The sequence below is a fragment of the Dendrobates tinctorius genome, unplaced genomic scaffold (assembly GCF_039654945.1).
Source record: "Dendrobates tinctorius isolate UK_male_01 unplaced genomic scaffold, ASM3965494v1 ptg000020l, whole genome shotgun sequence".
In the NCBI taxonomy this organism is placed as follows: domain Eukaryota; kingdom Metazoa; phylum Chordata; class Amphibia; order Anura; family Dendrobatidae; genus Dendrobates; species Dendrobates tinctorius.
Genome location: NW_027361688.1, coordinates 6,422,121 through 6,439,549, shown reverse-complemented (window position 1 = coordinate 6,439,549; position 17,429 = coordinate 6,422,121). Strand labels below are relative to the sequence as shown.

The window sequence follows — 17,429 nt, the reverse complement described above, 5'->3', positions numbered from 1 at the left end:
GTACATACATTACATTACTGATCCTGAGTTACCTCCTGTATTATACCCCAGAGCTGCACTCACTATTCTGCTGGTGCAGTCACTGTGTACATACATTACATTACTGATCCTGAGTTACATCCTGTATTATACTCCAGAGCTGCATTCACTAGTCTGCTGGTGCAGTCACTGTGTACATATATTAAATTACTGATCCTGAGTTATCTCCTGTATTATACCCCAGAGCTGCACTCACTATTCTGCTGGTGCAGTCACTGTGCGCATACATTACATTACTGATCCTGAGTTACATCCTGTATTATACCCCAGAGCTGCACTCACTATTCTGCTGGTGCAGTCACTGTGTACATACATTACATTACTGACCCTGAGTTACATCCTGTATTATACTCCAGAGCTGCACTCACTATTCTGCTGGTGCAGTCACTGTGTACATACATTACATTACTGATCCTGAGTTACATTCTGTATTATACCCCAGAGCTGCACTCACTATTCTGCTGGTGCAGTCACTGTGTACATACATTACATTACTGATCCTGAGTTACATCCTGTACTATGGTCCAGAGCTGCACTCACTATTCTGCTGGTGCAGTAACTGTGTACATACATTACATTACTGATCCTGAGTTACATCCTGTATTATACCCCAGAGCTGCACTCACTATTCTGCTGGTGCAGTCACCGTGTACATACATTACATTACTGACCCTGAGTTACATCCTGTATTATACTCCAGAGCTGCACTCACTATTCTGCTGGTGCAGTCACTGTGTACATACATTACATTACTGATCCTGAGTTACCTCCTGTATTATACCCCAGAGCTGCACTCACTATTCTGCTGGTGCAGTCACGGTGTACATACATTGATGTGTAGCACGGCTATTTCTGATCTCGTGCCCCCTTTAGTTTTCTGTAGATAACACAGAGGATTTCGGTCTTCCCACTGCTAATTGCCTGGGGCTTTTCTCAGTCTCAGTGCTGGTCACAAAGCTTTTAGCCGTGTTAATATGTTTTCACACCCCGTCTGCACATATTTGCAGCTCAGCATTTGCTTCACAAATTATGTTATTAATTGTCCTGAAATAATTTCCAAGCAAAGCGAATGCTCCGAGACCGGTGTCCTGAAATGTAGCATAAAATAGACCCTTTGCAGTGTGAGTTCAGGCTTTAGGTGTTCTATAATGTAGAGTATGTAGAGTGTGGTGGGCATGCTCTGTGAGGTGTAGAGGTCACTGCTGAGAGCGGGAGGAAAGCTGAGCCCTTGGAGAACTGTAGTGGGTGCGCTCTGATGTCCAGTGGCCGCTGTGTGCTGGGAATGGAGGAAGAGCTGAGCTGTTGGGCAGAGTGTAGTGGGCATGCTTTATGAATTGCAGAGGAGGCCATGCAAAGAGAGGGAGATGAAGAAATTGTGCCCTTCAGGAGATTTTAGTGGCCATGCTCTATGATTTGTAGAGGTGCATGGACAGGGAGAGCAAAGAGGAGCTGAGCTCTTTTTTGGCAGTGTAGAGGGCATGCTCTGTGATAGGCAGAAGGTGGAGTTGAACCCTTTAGGATGGTTTAGTGGGCATGCTCTGCGACCTGTAGAATAGTTATAGAGGGAAAATAAGGGAGAGTTGAGCTCTGTATGGGAATGTAGTGGGCATTCACTGTGATATGCAGAGGTTACTGTGGATAAAGGCGGAAGATGGAGTTGAGCTTTTTAGGATGGAGTAGTGGGCATGCTCTGTGACTTATACAGGTACATGTGCAGGGAGAGTGAGGAGGAACTGATCTCTTTCAGATGGTGTAGTGGGCATGGTCTGTGACTTGTACATGTGCAGGGAGAGTGAGGAGGAACTGATCTCTTTAGGATGGAGTAGTGGGCATGGTCTGTGACTTGTACATGTGCAGGGAGAGTGAGGAGGAACTGATCTCTTTAGGATGGAGTAGTGGGCATGGTCTGTGACTTGTACATGTGCAGGGAGAGTGAGGAGGAACTGATCTCTTTAGGATGGAGTAGTGGGCATGGTCTGTGACTTGTACATGTGCAGGGAGAGTGAGGAGGAACTGATCTCTTTAGGATGGAGTAGTGGGCATGGTCTGTGACTTGTACATGTGCAGGGAGAGTGAGGAGGAACTGATCTCTTTAGGATGGAGTAGTGGGCATGGTCTGTGACTTGTACATGTGCAGGGAGAGTGAGGAGGAACTGATCTCTTTAGGATGGAGTAGTGGGCATGCTCTGTGACTTGTACATGTGCAGGGAGAGTGAGGAGGAACTGATCTCTGTAGGGTGGAATAGTGGGCATGCTCTGTGACTTGTAGATGTGCAGGGAGAGTGAGGGGGAACATATCTGTTTAGGGTGGTGTAGTGGGCATGCTCTGTGACTTGTACATGTGCAGAGAGAATGAGGAACTGATCTCTTTAGGGTGGTGTAGTGGGCATGCTCTGTGACTTGTACATGTACAGAGAGAATGAGGAGGAACTGATCTCTTTAGGATGGAGTATTGGGCATGATCTGTGACTTGTACTTGTACAGGGAGAGTGAGGAGGAACTGATCTCTTTCAGATGGTGTAGTGGGCATGCTCTGTGACTTGTACATGTGCAGGGAGAGTGAGGAGGAACTGATCTCTTTAGGATGGAGTAGTGGGCATGGTCTGTGACTTGTACATGTGCAGGGAGAGTGAGGAGGAACTGATCTCTTTAGGATGGAGTAGTGGGCATGGTCTGTGACTTGTACATGTGCAGGGAGAGTGAGGAGGAACTGATCTCTTTAGGATGGAGTAGTGGGCATGCTCTGTGACTTGTACATGTGCAGGGAGAGTGAGGAGGAACTGATCTCTTTAGGATGGAGTAGTGGGCATGCTCTGTGACTTGTACATGTGCAGGGAGAGTGAGGAGGAACTGATCTCTGTAGGGTGGAATAGTGGGCATGCTCTGTGACTTGTACATGTGCAGAGAGAATGAGGAACTGATCTCTTTAGGGTGGTGTAGTGGGCATGCTCTGTGACTTGTACATGTACAGAGAGAATGAGGAGGAACTGATCTCTTTAGGATGGAGTATTGGGCATGATCTGTGACTTGTACTTGTACAGGGAGAGTGAGGAGGAACTGATCTCTTTCAGATGGTGTAGTGGGCATGCTCTGTGACTTGTACATGTGCAGGGAGAGTGAGGAGGAACTGATCTCTTTAGGATGGAGTAGTGGGCATGCTCTGTGACTTGTACATGTGCAGGGAGAGTGAGGAGGAACTGATCTCTGTAGGGTGGAGTAGTGGGTATGTTCTGTGACTTGTACATGTACAGGGAGAGTGAGGAGGAACTGATCTCTTTAGGATGGAGTAGTGGGCATGCTCTGTGACTTGTACATGTGCAGGGAGAGTGAGGAGGAACTGATCTCTGTAGGATGGTGTAGTGGGCATGATCTGTGACTTGTACAAGTACAGGGAGAGTGAGGAGGAACATATCTCTTTAGGGTGGTGTAGTGGGCATGCTCTGTGACTTGTACATGTACAGGGAGAGTGAGGAGGAACTGATCTCTGTAGGATGGTGTAGTGGGCATGATCTGTGACTTGTACATGTGCAGGGAGAGTGAGGAGGAACTGATCTCTGTAGGATGGTGTAGTGGGCATGATCTGTGACTTGTACATGTACAGAGAGAATGAGGAGGAACTGATCTCTTTAGGGTGGTGTAGTGGGCATGGTCTGTGACTTATACAGGTACAGGGAGAGTGAGGAGGAACTGATCTCTTTAGGATGGAGTAGTGGGCATGATCTGTGACTTGTACATGTGCAGGGAGAGTGAGGAGGAACTGATCTCTGTAGGGTGGAGTAGTGGGTATGCTCTGTGACTTGTACATGGTACATGTACAGGGAGAGTGAGGAGGAACTGATCTCTTTAGGATGGAGTAGTGGGCATGCTCTGTGACTTGTACATATACAGAGAGAATGAGGAGGAACTGATCTCTTTAGGATGGAGTAGTGGGCATGCTCTGTGACTTGTACATGTACAGGGAGAGTGAGGAGGAACTGATCTCTTTAGGATGGTGTAGTGGGCATGATCTGTGACTTGTACATGTACAGAGAGAATGAGGAGGAACTGATCTCTTTAGGGTGGTGTAGTGGGCATGCTCTGTGACTTGTACATGTACAGGGAGAGTGAGGAGGAACTGATCTCTTTAGGATGGAGTAGTGGGCATGCTCTGTGACTTGTACATATACAGAGAGAATGAGGAGGAACTGATCTCTTTAGGATGGAGTAGTGGGCATGCTCTGTGACTTGTACATGTACAGGGAGAGTGAGGAGGAACTGATCTCTTTAGGATGGAGTATTGGGCATGCTCTGTGACTTGTACTTGTACAGGGAGAGTGAGGAGGAACTGATCTCTGTAGGGTGGAGTAGTGGGCATGATCTGTGACTTGTACATGTACAGGGAGAGTGAGGAGGAACTGATCTCTGTAGGATGGTGTAGTGGGCATGATCTGTGACTTGTACATGTGCAGGGAGAGTGAGGGGGAACATATCTGTTTAGGGTGGTGTAGTGGGCATGCTCTGTGACTTGTACATGTACAGGGAGAGTGAGGAGGAACTGATCTCTGTAGGATGGTGTAGTGGGCATGCTCTGTGACTTGTACATGTACAGGGAGAGTGAGGAGGAACTGATCTCTTTAGGATGGTGTAGTGGGCATGCTCTGTGACTTGTACATGTACAGGGAGAGTGAGGAGGAACTGATCTCTGTAGGATGGTGTAGTGGGCATGCTCTGTGACTTGTACATGTACAGGGAGAGTGAGGAGGAACTGATCTCTTTAGGATGGTGTAGTGGGCATGCTCTGTGACTTGTACATGTACAGGGAGAGTGAGGAGGAACTGATCTCTGTAGGATGGTGTAGTGGGCATGATCTGTGACTTGTACATGTACAGGGAGAGTGAGGAGGAACTGATCTCTTTAGGATGGTGTAGTGGGCATGATCTGTGACCTGTACATGTACAGGGAGAGTGAGGAGGAACTGATCTCTGTAGGATGGTGTAGTGGGCATGATCTGTGACTTGTACATGTACAGGGAGAGTGAGGAGGAACTGATCTCTTTAGGATGGTGTAGTGGGCATGATCTGTGACTTGTACATGTACAGGGAGAGTGAGGAGGAACTGATCTCTGTAGGATGGTGTAGTGGGCATGCTCTGTGACTTGTACATGTACAGGGAGAGTGAGGAGGAACTGATCTCTTTAGGATGGTGTAGTGGGCATGATCTGTGACTTGTACATGTACAGGGAGAGTGAGGAGGAACTGATCTCTGTAGGATGGTGTAGTGGGCATGATCTGTGACTTGTACATGTGCAGGGAGAGTGAGGGGGAACTGATCTCTTTAGGATGGTGTAGTGGGCATGCTCTGTGACTTGTACATGTACAGGGAGAGTGAGGAGGAACTGATCTCTGTAGGATGGTGTAGTGGGCATGATCTGTGACTTGTACATGTACAGGGAGAGTGAGGAGGAACTGATCTCTTTAGGATGGTGTAGTGGGCATGATCTGTGACCTGTACATGTACAGGGAGAGTGAGGAGGAACTGATCTCTGTAGGATGGTGTAGTGGGCATGCTCTGTGACTTGTACATGTACAGGGAGAGTGAGGAGGAACTGATCTCTTTAGGATGGTGTAGTGGGCATGCTCTGTGACTTGTACATGTACAGGGAGAGTGAGGAGGAACTGATCTCTGTAGGATGGTGTAGTGGGCATGATCTGTGACTTGTACATGTACAGGGAGAGTGAGGAGGAACTGATCTCTTTAGGATGGTGTAGTGGGCATGATCTGTGACCTGTACATGTACAGGGAGAGTGAGGAGGAACTGATCTCTGTAGGATGGTGTAGTGGGCATGCTCTGTGACTTGTACATGTACAGGGAGAGTGAGGAGGAACTGATCTCTGTAGGATGGAGTAGTGGGCATGGTCTGTGACTTGTACATGTACAGGGAGAGTGAGGAGGAACTGATCTCTGTAGGATGGTGTAGTGGGCATGATCTGTGACTTGTACATGTGCAGGGAGAGTGAGGGGTAACATATCTGTTTAGGGTGGTGTAGTGGGCATGCTCTGTGACTTGTACATGTACAGGGAGAGTGAGGAGGAACTGATCTCTTTAGGATGGTGTAGTGGGCATGCTCTGTGACTTGTAGATGTGCAGGGAGAGTGAGGGGGAACTGATCTGTTTAGGGTGGTGTAGTGGGCATGCTCTGTGACTTGTACATGTACAGGGAGAGTGAGGAGGAACAGATCTATTTAGGATTGTGTAGTGGGCATGCTCTGTGATTTGCAGGGGTCACTTCATTACCCTGTTTGCCACCTCCAGCAGTGACGGTGATGGCGCTGAGCATTTTACTGAGTGGATGTGTCTAGTCTGAGGTCACCGATCCTGCATACCTGTGCCACTGGACGTCCTGCTCCTGTATGGGCTGCGTGCATGTGTTGACCTGGTGTTAACCCCTTCACTGCTATTAATGTCACCTGGACCAATTCCCTCCGCTGTATCATATCTGCATGCAGCCACCACTAGGGGGAGCTCACTATATAGGAATGTATACAATTGTATTGAATCTTGTATATGTATGTAGAGAGCTCCCTCTGGTGGCAGCTGCAGTTAGGGCAGCTCTTACTTGCTTTACTGTCATTCCCCTGATTAACCTTTTTTGTTCTTTTAGAATATTTGGAAGTCGTCCCATGGTAAATGGGGTCGGTCCCAGTGACCAGTCCCAATTTTGAAGTGGATGTAGCCCTATTATTGATTCAGTATGGAAAGGCATCTTATAACATGACATGATCCCTTCAAACAGAGCCTAGATACAAGTGCAACATGCACGCTCTGCTGTGAGAAGTGTTAGGTCTGGATGTAAATAATGTTTCCATTCACTGACATTTAGCAGAGATCTTGAAAATGGCAAAAAAATTAAACCACAAAGTTCATTAGAAAGTCGTAGAACTTTTCATTATACAGTGAAGCTGTGAGCAGAATGCAACATTAGCGCCATCTGGTGTTGAATGTGTATTACAGCAGCACAAAAATATTCAGATTAACGGATTCTCTTTTTTTTTTTAACCCATTTTTGCAACTTTTATTTTTTTCCCTCTCCTTCTTGCAAGAGCCACAACTTTATTTTTTCGGGACAAGTTGCAGTTTTGAATGACAACATTCAAGTTCCCATATAATGTTCTGCAAAACAGTAAAATGATTAAAAATATGCTAAACTTATATAGATTCTTATTATAATTATTATTATTTTGTTTTAGTAAATCAAAATTAAAACTTATATATATAATTTTTATTATTTTTTTATTATTATAGTAAGCCAAAAATAAAAAAAATAAAAATTTTTATAATTTCTTCTTAACATTTAGTAAACCAGGGGCCTCAAACCTGTTATCACTGACACAATACACTGCACTGTTGGAGTATTGCAGTGCATTGTGACATGGACGATCCATGCTGGATGTTTGTTACCAGATGCCTTTTTTTTATGAGCTTTTATATTTTTTCACTTTTTCAATCCTTTCCATATTCCCGTATTCCCGCATTTATGACATTCCAGGAGCTCGGGGCGGACGCTTCGCTCCTACGCTGCAAGGATCTAAGGCGGCGCTGCCCTAAAGAGCTCTTTCCTCGCCTCCGTTCCCTCTGGTTTGCCTGACCTGCCGGACGATGTTCCTTCTTTTCTTGGCAGGTTAATGCAAAAAACTCCAGTAGACGGAAAAAGAGAACGTCCTTCAAGAGGAAAGCCAGCAAAAAAGGCTTCGAGGTAAGAATCCTGGCAATACAGTCTACTCCATCCGCACATTATAAATGCCCTCTGGCATAGCGGCGTGTCTACCTCCTGTGATGCCGCTCTGCGTGCTCCGCAGTAGGGGGCGGGGGGACAATTAGTTTATCTAAATGGGACATGCCAAAAAAATTGGAGTAAAAATTGCAGCAGCTTGCGAGGAGAGTATTGTAGGCATACTGGGTACGAGAGTGCTGTGGGCATGCTCTTTAGGAGGATGCTGTGGGCATGCTGTGTGGGTGAATGTTGTGGGCATGCTATGTAGGAGAATGTTGTGGGTATGCGCTGTAGGAAGGTGTTGTGGGCATGATCTGTAGGAAGGTGTTGTGGGCATGCTCTGTAAGAAAGTGTTTTGCACATGCTCAGTTGGAGAGTGTTTTGGAGGTTGTTATGGGCATGGACTTTAGGAAGAAGTTGCAGTCAATCTCTGTGGGCGAGCATTGTCTTCATGGGAACGTTGTGGTCATGCTTTGTGGTAGTGTTGTGGTTATGCTCTGGTTCAGTGTTCTCGTCATGCTCTGTGGGAGCAATTTGGTTATGCTCTGTGGTTGAGTGTTGTCGCCATGCTCTGTGGGAGCAATTTGGTTATGCTCTGTGGTTGAGTGTCATCATGTTTTGTAGGAAACTTGTGGTCATGCTTTGTGGCAGTGTGTTGTGGTCTTACTCTGTAGGAAAGTGTTGAGATTATGCTCTGTAGGAGAGTGTTGTGGGCATGCTCTGTAGGAGAGTGTAATGGTCATGCTCTGTAGGAGAGTGTAGTGGTCATGCTCTGTAGGAGAGTGTAGTGGTCATGCTCTGTAGGAGAGTGCTGTGGTTATGTACTGTAGGAGAGTGCTGGGTCATGCTCTGTAGGAGAGTGCTGTGGTCATGCTCTGTAGGAGAGTGTAATGGTCATGCTCTGTAGGAGTGTGCTTTGGTCATGCTCTGTAGGAGAGTGCCGTGGTCATGCTCTGTAGGAGAGTGTAATGGTCATGCTCTGTAGGAGAGCTGTGGTCATGCTTTGTAGGAGAGTGCTGTGGTTATGCTCTGTAGGAGAGTGCTGTGGTTATGCTCTGTAGGAGAGTCCTGTGGTCATGCTCTGTAGGAGAGTCCTGTGGTCATGCTCTGTAGGAGAGTGCTGTGGTCATGCTCTGTAGGAGAGTCCTGTGGTCATGCTCTGTAGGAGAGTGCTGTGGTTATGCTCTGTAGGAGAGTGCTGTGGTTATGCTCTGTAGGAGAGTGCTGTGGTTATGCTCTGTAGGAGAGTCCTGTGGTCATGCTCTGTAGGAGAGTCCTGTGGTCATGCTCTGTAGGAGAGTGCTGTGGTCATGCTCTGTAGGAGAGTGCTGTGGTCATGCTCTGTAGGAGAGTGTAATGGTCATGCTCTGTAGGAGAGTAGTGGTCATGCTTTGTAGGAGAGTGCTGTGGTTATGCTCTGTAGGAGAGTGCTGTGGTTATGCTCTGTAGGAGTGTGCTGTGGTCATGCTCTGTAGGAGAGTGCTGTGGTCATGCTCTGTAGGAGAGTGCTGTGGTCATGCTCTGTAGGAGAGTGCTGTGGTCATGCTCTGTAGCAGAGTGCTGTGGTCATGCTCTGTCTCTGTAGGAGAGTGCTGTGGTCATGCTCTGTCTCTGTAGGAGAGTGCTGTGGTCATGCTCTGTCTCTGTAGGAGAGTGTTGTGATCATGCGCTGTAGTAGAGTGCTGTGGTCATGCTCTGTAGGAGAGTTGTGTGGTCATGCGTTGTAGGAGAGTGCTGTGGTCATGCTCTGTAGGAGAGAGCTGTGGTCATGCTCTGTAGGAGAGTGCTGTGGTCATGCTCTGTAGCAGAGAGCTGTGGTCATGCTCTGTAGCAGAGAGCTGTGGTCATGCGCTGTAGGAGAGTGCTGTGGTCATGCTCTGTAGGAGAGTGCTGTGGTCATGCTCTGTAGGAGAGAGCTGTGGTCATGCTCTGTAGGAGAGAGCTGTGGTCATGCTCTGTAGGAGAGTGCTGTGGTCATGCTCTGTAGGAGAGTGCTGTGGTCATGCTCTGTAGGAGAGTGCTGTGGTCATGCTCTGTAGGAGAGAGCTGTGGTCATGCTCTGTAGGAGAGAGCTGTGGTCATGCTCTGTAGGAGAGTGCTGTGGTCATGCTCTGTAGGAGAGTGCTGTGGTCATGCTCTGTAGGAGAGAGCTGTGGTCATGCTCTGTAGGAGAGTGCTGTGGTCATGCTCTGTAGGAGAGTGCTGTGGTCATGCTCTGTAGGAGAGTGCTGTGGTCATGCTCTGTAGGAGAGAGCTGTGGTCATGCTCTGTAGGAGAGAGCTGTGGTCATGCTCTGTAGGAGAGTGCTGTGGTCATGCTCTGTAGGAGAGTGCTGTGGTCATGCTCTGTAGGAGAGTGCTGTGGTCATGCTCTGTAGGAGAGTCCTGTGGTCATGCTCTGTAGGAGAGTGCTGTGGTCATGCTCTGTAGGAGAGTGCTGTGGTCATGCTCTGTAGGAGAGTCCTGTGGTCATGCTCTGTCTCTGTAGGAGAGTGCTGTGGTTATGCTCTGTAGGAGAGTGCTGTGGTCATGCTCTGTAGGAGAGTGCTGTGGTCATGCTCTGTAGGAGAGTGCTGTGGTCATGCTCTGTAGGAGAGTGCTGTGGTCATGCTCTGTAGGAGAGTGCTGTGGTCATGCTCTGTAGGAGAGTGCTGTGGTCATGCTCTATAGGAGAGTGCTGTGGTCATGCTCTATAGGAGAGTGCTGTGGTCATGCTCTGTAGGAGAGTCCTGTGGTCATGCTCTGTAGGAGAGTCCTGTGGTCATGCTCTGTAGGAGAGTGCTGTGGTCATGCTCTGTAGGAGAGTGCTGTGGTCATGCTCTGTAGGAGAGTGCTGTGGTCATGCTCTGTAGGAGAGTGCTGTGGTCATGCTCTGTAGGAGAGTGCTGTGGTCATGCTCTGTAGGAGAGTGCTGTGGTCATGCTCTGTAGGAGAGTCCTGTGGTCATGCTCTGTCTCTGTAGGAGAGTGTAGTGGGTATGCTCTTTAGGAGAGTGTTGCGAGCTTGCTGTTTGACCTGAGCTGTGACCGCTATCACTTACTGTTAATGTTGGATCCTTTGCTACCAGTCACTGTAATTTTGTCTGTGATGATAATGAGGTGGCTGCTGACAAGTGATCTCTAGAGAAAATGAAGTGTAAACAAATTGTGACCCTCGGAGCAAAATCTGCTGGTTTTAAAATTGTTTTTTAAGATAGAAAATAATAGGGAGATTTAAAAAAAAAAAAAAAAAATTACCAAAAAATATGTTTAATCCTCATTACAGAGGTTGAAGCTCAGTTTTCCTGATAAAGCGCTTCAGATCTCCTGCGTAGATTACATATAACAGAACCTTCTGGCTGCCTGCGGTCACCACTAGGGGGAGCTTGCTGTATATGAGCTCCCTCTAGTTGTGGCCAGAACCATCCAAGGAACATGACTATTCCCTCCTTCCTAGGACATTAAAGGCCGGGCCTTTGTTATAAAACCCATCTCTTCCCCCCTCATGAAACCTTTGCTGGTGTTTGTGAACCCAAAAAGCGGTGGAAACCAGGTAAGTGATGTGACCTCAGCTTTTTTTTGGTGCCCCTTCCTCCTCTGTGAATGGTACGTAGCGTGTGTGGTCTCCATCACTAACCCCAACGTTGTTCCCAATAGGGTACTAAAGTGCTGCAGATGTTCATGTGGTTCCTGAATCCACGGCAGGTCTTTGATCTCTCTCAGGAAGGACCGCGGGAAGCGTGAGTGTCACCACCCCATAAAATTAGTAAGGAGAGAAGAAGAGTAAGGAAGGGGTTAATGTCTTCCAGAATGCCAAATATTTCACTTGGGGTCCTGCTCTTAAAGACCTCATATGGGATAACCCCTCTACAGAGCCCTAGATGGGTGGTTAGGCTGTTGAAATCTGCTGATTAGTTGCTCGCTGCCCCTGAACCTACTGTAAGAACTTGCATGGCTTTTCCCCACAGCTCCCCCGCAGGTGAAGCAAGGCATTACAGCCACTTTATACAAAATTAAGACAAAGATAATGATCATTTCTTTCTAAATATTAATAGTCAGGCGCTAACAAATAATGTAAAAAATGTGAAATAATTTTTTTTAGACTGAAAGAAGTATTATAATTTTTGATTAATCAGAGGGGGAAGAGGGAGATGGAGCTGCAGCTTCTCTCTGTGTCATCCTTCTAACCTTAGAGCAACCTGTAGATAATATTTCTTGTTGGTAGGTTCTATATGCATGTTCAGAAACCTCCTCAGTCACCAAAAATCCATCTAGTGAAGAGATGATTGTGACGAGGGGGAAGAGGGAGCTGAAGCTGCAGAGTCTGAACGGGTAAAATAGGAAAAGGAGGCTAGACAGCTGGGATGTGATTGGTCACTGTGGGTAATTGCGTTTTTTTGGCATATTTATGTTTTGTCTTCCAGGTTGGAGTTATATAGAAAAGTGCCAAATTTAAGAATTCTTGCCTGTGGTGGTGATGGGACGGTGAGCGAACAAATTACACTGATATTTATTATTACCAGATTTACTCCATAAAAAAAATCACAGATTTAACTGCACAGAATATAAAAAGGCTCACAATTCTGCACTGGGTAACATCCTATATTATACCCCAGAGCTGCACTCACTATTCTGCTGGTGCAGTCACTGTGCACATACATTACATTACTGATCCTGAGTTACATCCTGTATTATACCCCAGAGCTGCACTCACTATTCTGCTGGTGCGGTCACTGTGTACATACATTACATTACTGATCCTGAGTTACCTCCTGTATTATACTCCAGAGCTGCACTCACTATTCTGCTGGTGCAGTCACTGTGTACATACATTACATTACTGATCCTGAGTTACATCCTGTATTATACTCCAGAGCTGCACTCACTATTCTGCTGGTGCAGTCACTGTGTACATACATTACATTACTGATCCTGAGTTACATCCTGTATTATACCCCAGAGCTGCACTCACTATTCTGCTGGTGCAGTCACTGTGTACATACATTACATTACTGATCCTGAGTTACATCCTGTATTATACTCCAGAGCTGCACTCACTATTCTGCTGGTGCAGTCACTGTGCACATACATTACATTACTGATCCTGAGTTACATCCTGTATTATACCCCAGAGCTGCACTCACTATTCTGCTGGTGCAGTCACTGTGCACATACATTACATTACTGATCCTGAGTTACATCCTGTATTATACTCCAGAGCTGCACTCACTATTCTGCTGGTGCAGTCACTGTGCACATACATTACATTACTGATCCTGAGTTACATCCTGTATTATACCCCAGAGCTGCACTCACTATTCTGCTGGTGCAGTCACTGTGTACATACATTACATTACTGATCCTGAGTTACATCCTGTATTATACTCCAGAGCTGCACTCACTATTCTGCTCCACCACCGGAATAATGAGTGCAGATTCCATCTTCCCAGCCTGGTGCAGGGCTACAATTCTGTTTCTGGTGTCCTTCGACAGCTCTTTGGTCTTCACCATAGTGGAGTTTGGAGTCAGACTGTTTGAGGTTGTGCACAGGTGTCTTTTATACTGATAACAAGGTCAGACAGGAGCCATTACTACAGGTAATGAGTGGAGGAAAGAGGAGACTCTCAAAGAAGAAGTTACAGGTCTGCGAGAGACAGAAATCTTGCATGTTTTTAGGTGACCAAATACTTATTTTCCACCATAATTTTCTAAATTAATCTTCCCAAATCAGACAAGGAGATTTTCTGGATTTGTTTTCTCATTTTGGCTCTCATAGTTGTGGTCACCTATGAGGTCAATTACAGGCCTCTCTCATCTTTATAAGTGGGAGAACTTTCTCAATTGGAGACTAAAGACTTTTTTCCCCCACTGTAATACAGGGTTGTAATTACGGATCAGCAATGTACAGTGGGTACGGAATGGATTCAGACCCCTTTACATTTTTACCTCTTTGTTTCATTGCAGCCATTTGGTAAGTTCAAAAAAGTTCCTTTTCTTCTCATTACTGTACACTCTGCACCCCATCCTGACTGAGAAAAAGCAGAAATGTAGAAATGTTTGCAAATTTGTTAAAAGAAAACCTGAAATCTCGCATGGTGATAAGTATTCAGCGCCTTTGCTCAGACACTCATATTTAAGTCACATGCTGTCCATTTCCTTGTGATCCTCCCTGAGATGGTTCTACTCCTTCATTGGAGTCCAGCTGTGTGTAATTACACTGATAGGACTTGATTTGTACAGGCGCACACCTGTCTATATAAGACCTCACAGCTCACAGTGCATGTCACACCAAATGGGAATCATGAGGCCAAAGAAACCGGCCAAGGAGCTCAGAGACAGAATTGTGGCAAGGCACAGATCTGGCCAAGGCTGCAAAAGAATTTCTGCAGTACTCAAGGTTCCTAAGAGCACAGTGGCCTCCATAATCCTTAAGTGGAAGAAGTTTGGGACCACCAGAAGTCTTCCTAGACCTGGCCGTCCAGCCACACTGAGCAATCGTGGGAGAAGAGCCTTGGTGAGAGAGGTAAAGAAGAACCCCAAGATCACTGTGGCTGAGCTCCACAGATGCAGCAGGGAGATGGGAGAAAGTTCCACAAAGTCAACGATCACTGCAGCCCTCTACCAATCAGACCTTTATGGCTGAATGGCCCAACGGAAGCCTCTCAGTGCCAGACATATGAAAGCCCCCATAGAGTTTGCTAAAAAACACATGAAGGACTCCCAGATTGGTCTGATGAGACAAAGATAGAACTTTTGGTGATAATTCTAAGCGTTATGTGTGGAGAAAACCAGGCACTGCTCATCATCTGCCCAATACAATCCCAACAGTGAAGCATGGTGGTGGCAGCATCATGCTATGGGAGTGCTGCAGGGACAGGACGACTGGTTGCAATTGAAGGAAACATGAATGTGGCCAAGTACAGAGATATCCTGGATGTAAACCTCTTCCAGAGTGCTCTGGACCTCAGACTTGGCCGAAGGTTCACCTTCCAACAAGACAATGACCCTAAGCACACAGGTAAAATAACAAAGTAGTGGCTTCAGAACAACTCTGTGACCATTCCTGACTGTCGCAGCCAGAGCCCTGACCTAAACCCAATGGAGCATCTCTGGAGAGACCTGAAAATGGCTGTCCACCAACATTCACCATCCAACCTGACGGAACTGGAGAGGATCTGCAAGGAAGAATGGCAGCGGATCCCCAAATCCAGGGGTGAGAACTTGTGGCATCATTCCCAAGAAGACTCATGGCTCAAAAGGCGCGTCTACTCAATACTGAGCAAAGGGGCTGAATACTTATGGCCATGGGAGATTTCTGTTTTTCTTTTATAATAAATTTGCAAAAATTTCTACATTTCTGTTTTTTTTCAGGCAAAATGGGGTTTAGAGTGTACATTAATGAGAAAAAAAATACAGGATGTAACTCCGGATCAGTAATGTAATGTATGTACACAGGGACTGCACCAGCAGAATAGTGAGTGCAGCTCTGGAGTATAATACAGGAGGTAACTCGGGATCAGTAATGTAATGTATATACACAGTGACTGCACCAGCAGAATAGTGAGTGCAGCTCTGGGGTATAACACAGGATGTAACTCAGGATCAGTAATGTAATGTATGTACACAGTGACTGCACCAGCAGAATAGTGAGTGCAGCTCTGGGGTATAATACAGGATGTAACTCCGGATCAGTAATATAATGTATGTACACAGGGACTGCACCAGCAGAATAGTGAGTGCAGCTCTGGAGTATAATACAGGATGTAACTCAGGATCAGTAATGTAATGTATGTACACAGTGACTGCACCAGCAGAATAGTGAGCGCAGCTCTGGGGTATAATACAGGATGTAACTCCGGATCAGTAATGTAATGTATGCACACAGTGACTGCACCAGCAGAATAGTGAGCGCAGCTCTGGGGTATAATACAGGATGTAACTCAGGATCAGTAATGTAATGTATGTACACAGTGACTGCACCAGCAGAATAGTGAGTGCAGCTCTGGAGTATAATACAGGATGTAACTCAGGATCAGTAATATAATGTATGTACACAGTGACTGCACCAGCAGAATAGTGAGTGCAGCTCTGGGGTATAATACAGGATGTAACTCCGGATCAGTAATATAATGTATGTACACAGGGACTGCACCAGCAGAATAGTGAGTGCAGCTCTGGGGTATAATACAGGAGGTAACTCAGGATCAGTAATGTAATGTATGTACACAGTGACTGCACCAGCAGAATAGTGAGTGCAGCTCTGGAGTATAATACAGGAGGTAACTCAGGATCAGTAATGTAATGTATATACACAGTGACTGCACCAGCAGAATAGTGAGTGCAGCTCTGGAGTATAATACAGGATGTAACTCAGGATCAGTAATGTAATGTATGTACACAGTGACTGCACCAGCAGAATAGTGAGCGCAGCTCTGGGGTATAATACAGGATGTAACTCCGGATCAGTAATATAATGTATGTACACAGGGACTGCACCAGCAGAATAGTGAGTGCAGCTCTGGAGTATAATACAGGATGTAACTCAGGATCAGTAATGTAATGTATGTACACAGTGACTGCACCAGCAGAATAGTGAGCGCAGCTCTGGGGTATAATACAGGATGTAACTCCGGATCAGTAATATAATGTATGTACACAGGGACTGCACCAGCAGAATAGTGAGTGCAGCTCTGGAGTATAATACAGGATGTAACTCAGGATCAGTAATGTAATGTATGTACACAGTGACTGCACCAGCGGAATAGTGAGCGCAGCTCTGGGGTATAATACAGGATGTAACTCCGGATCAGTAATATAATGTATGTACACAGGGACTGCACCAGCAGAATAGTGAGTGCAGCTCTGGAGTATAATACAGGATGTAACTCAGGATCAGTAATGTAATGTATGTACACAGTGACTACACCAGGAGAATAGTGAGCGCAGCTCTGGAGTATAATACAGGATGTAACTCCGGATCAGTAATGTAATGTATGTACACAGTGACTGCACCGGCAGAACAGTGAGTGCAGCTCTGGGGTATAACACAGGATGTAACTCAGGATCAGTAATGTAATGTATGTACACAGTTACTGCACCAGCAGAATAGTGAGCGCAGCTCTGGGGTATAATACAGGATGTAACTCCGGATCAGTAATATAATGTATGTACACAGAGACTACACCAGGAGAATAGTGAGCGCAGCTCTGGAGTATAATACAGGATGTAACTCCGGATCAGTAATATAATGTATGTACACAGAGACTACACCAGGAGAATAGTGAGTTCAGCTCTGGAGTATAATACAGGATGTAACTTAGGATCATTAATGTAATGTACGTACACAGTGACTGCACCGGCAGAATAGTGAATGCAGCTCTGGGGTATAACACAGGATGTAACTCAGGATCAGTAATGTAATGTATGTACACAGTGACTGCACCAGCAGAATAGTGAGTGCAGCTCTGGGGTATAATACAGGAGGTAACTCAGGATCAGTAATGTAATGTATGTACACAGTGACTGCACCAGCGGAATAGTGAGTGCAGCTCTGGGGTATAATACAGGATGTAACTCAGGATCAGTAATGTATGTATGTACACAGTGACTGCACCAGCAGAATAGTGAGTGCAGCTCTGGAGTATAATACAGGAGGTAACTC

At 46.1% G+C, this 17,429-nt stretch overlaps 1 protein-coding gene across 12 annotated transcripts in view; it reads left to right on the top strand.

Annotated features, from left to right (window-relative positions):
• The window catches only part of DGKI (diacylglycerol kinase iota), a 300,508-nt gene that overhangs the window by 179,288 nt on the left and 103,791 nt on the right, over positions 1 to 17,429 (top strand). For all 12 annotated transcript variants that reach the window (XM_073567545.1, XM_073567544.1, XM_073567546.1 and 9 more), the window contains exons 9-12: positions 7,699 to 7,773; positions 11,226 to 11,321; positions 11,426 to 11,508; positions 12,193 to 12,253. In XM_073567545.1, coding sequence (XP_073423646.1) covers positions 7,699 to 7,773; positions 11,226 to 11,321; positions 11,426 to 11,508; positions 12,193 to 12,253 — 315 coding nt within the window. The remainder of the gene's footprint in view (positions 1 to 7,698; positions 7,774 to 11,225; positions 11,322 to 11,425; positions 11,509 to 12,192; positions 12,254 to 17,429) is intronic.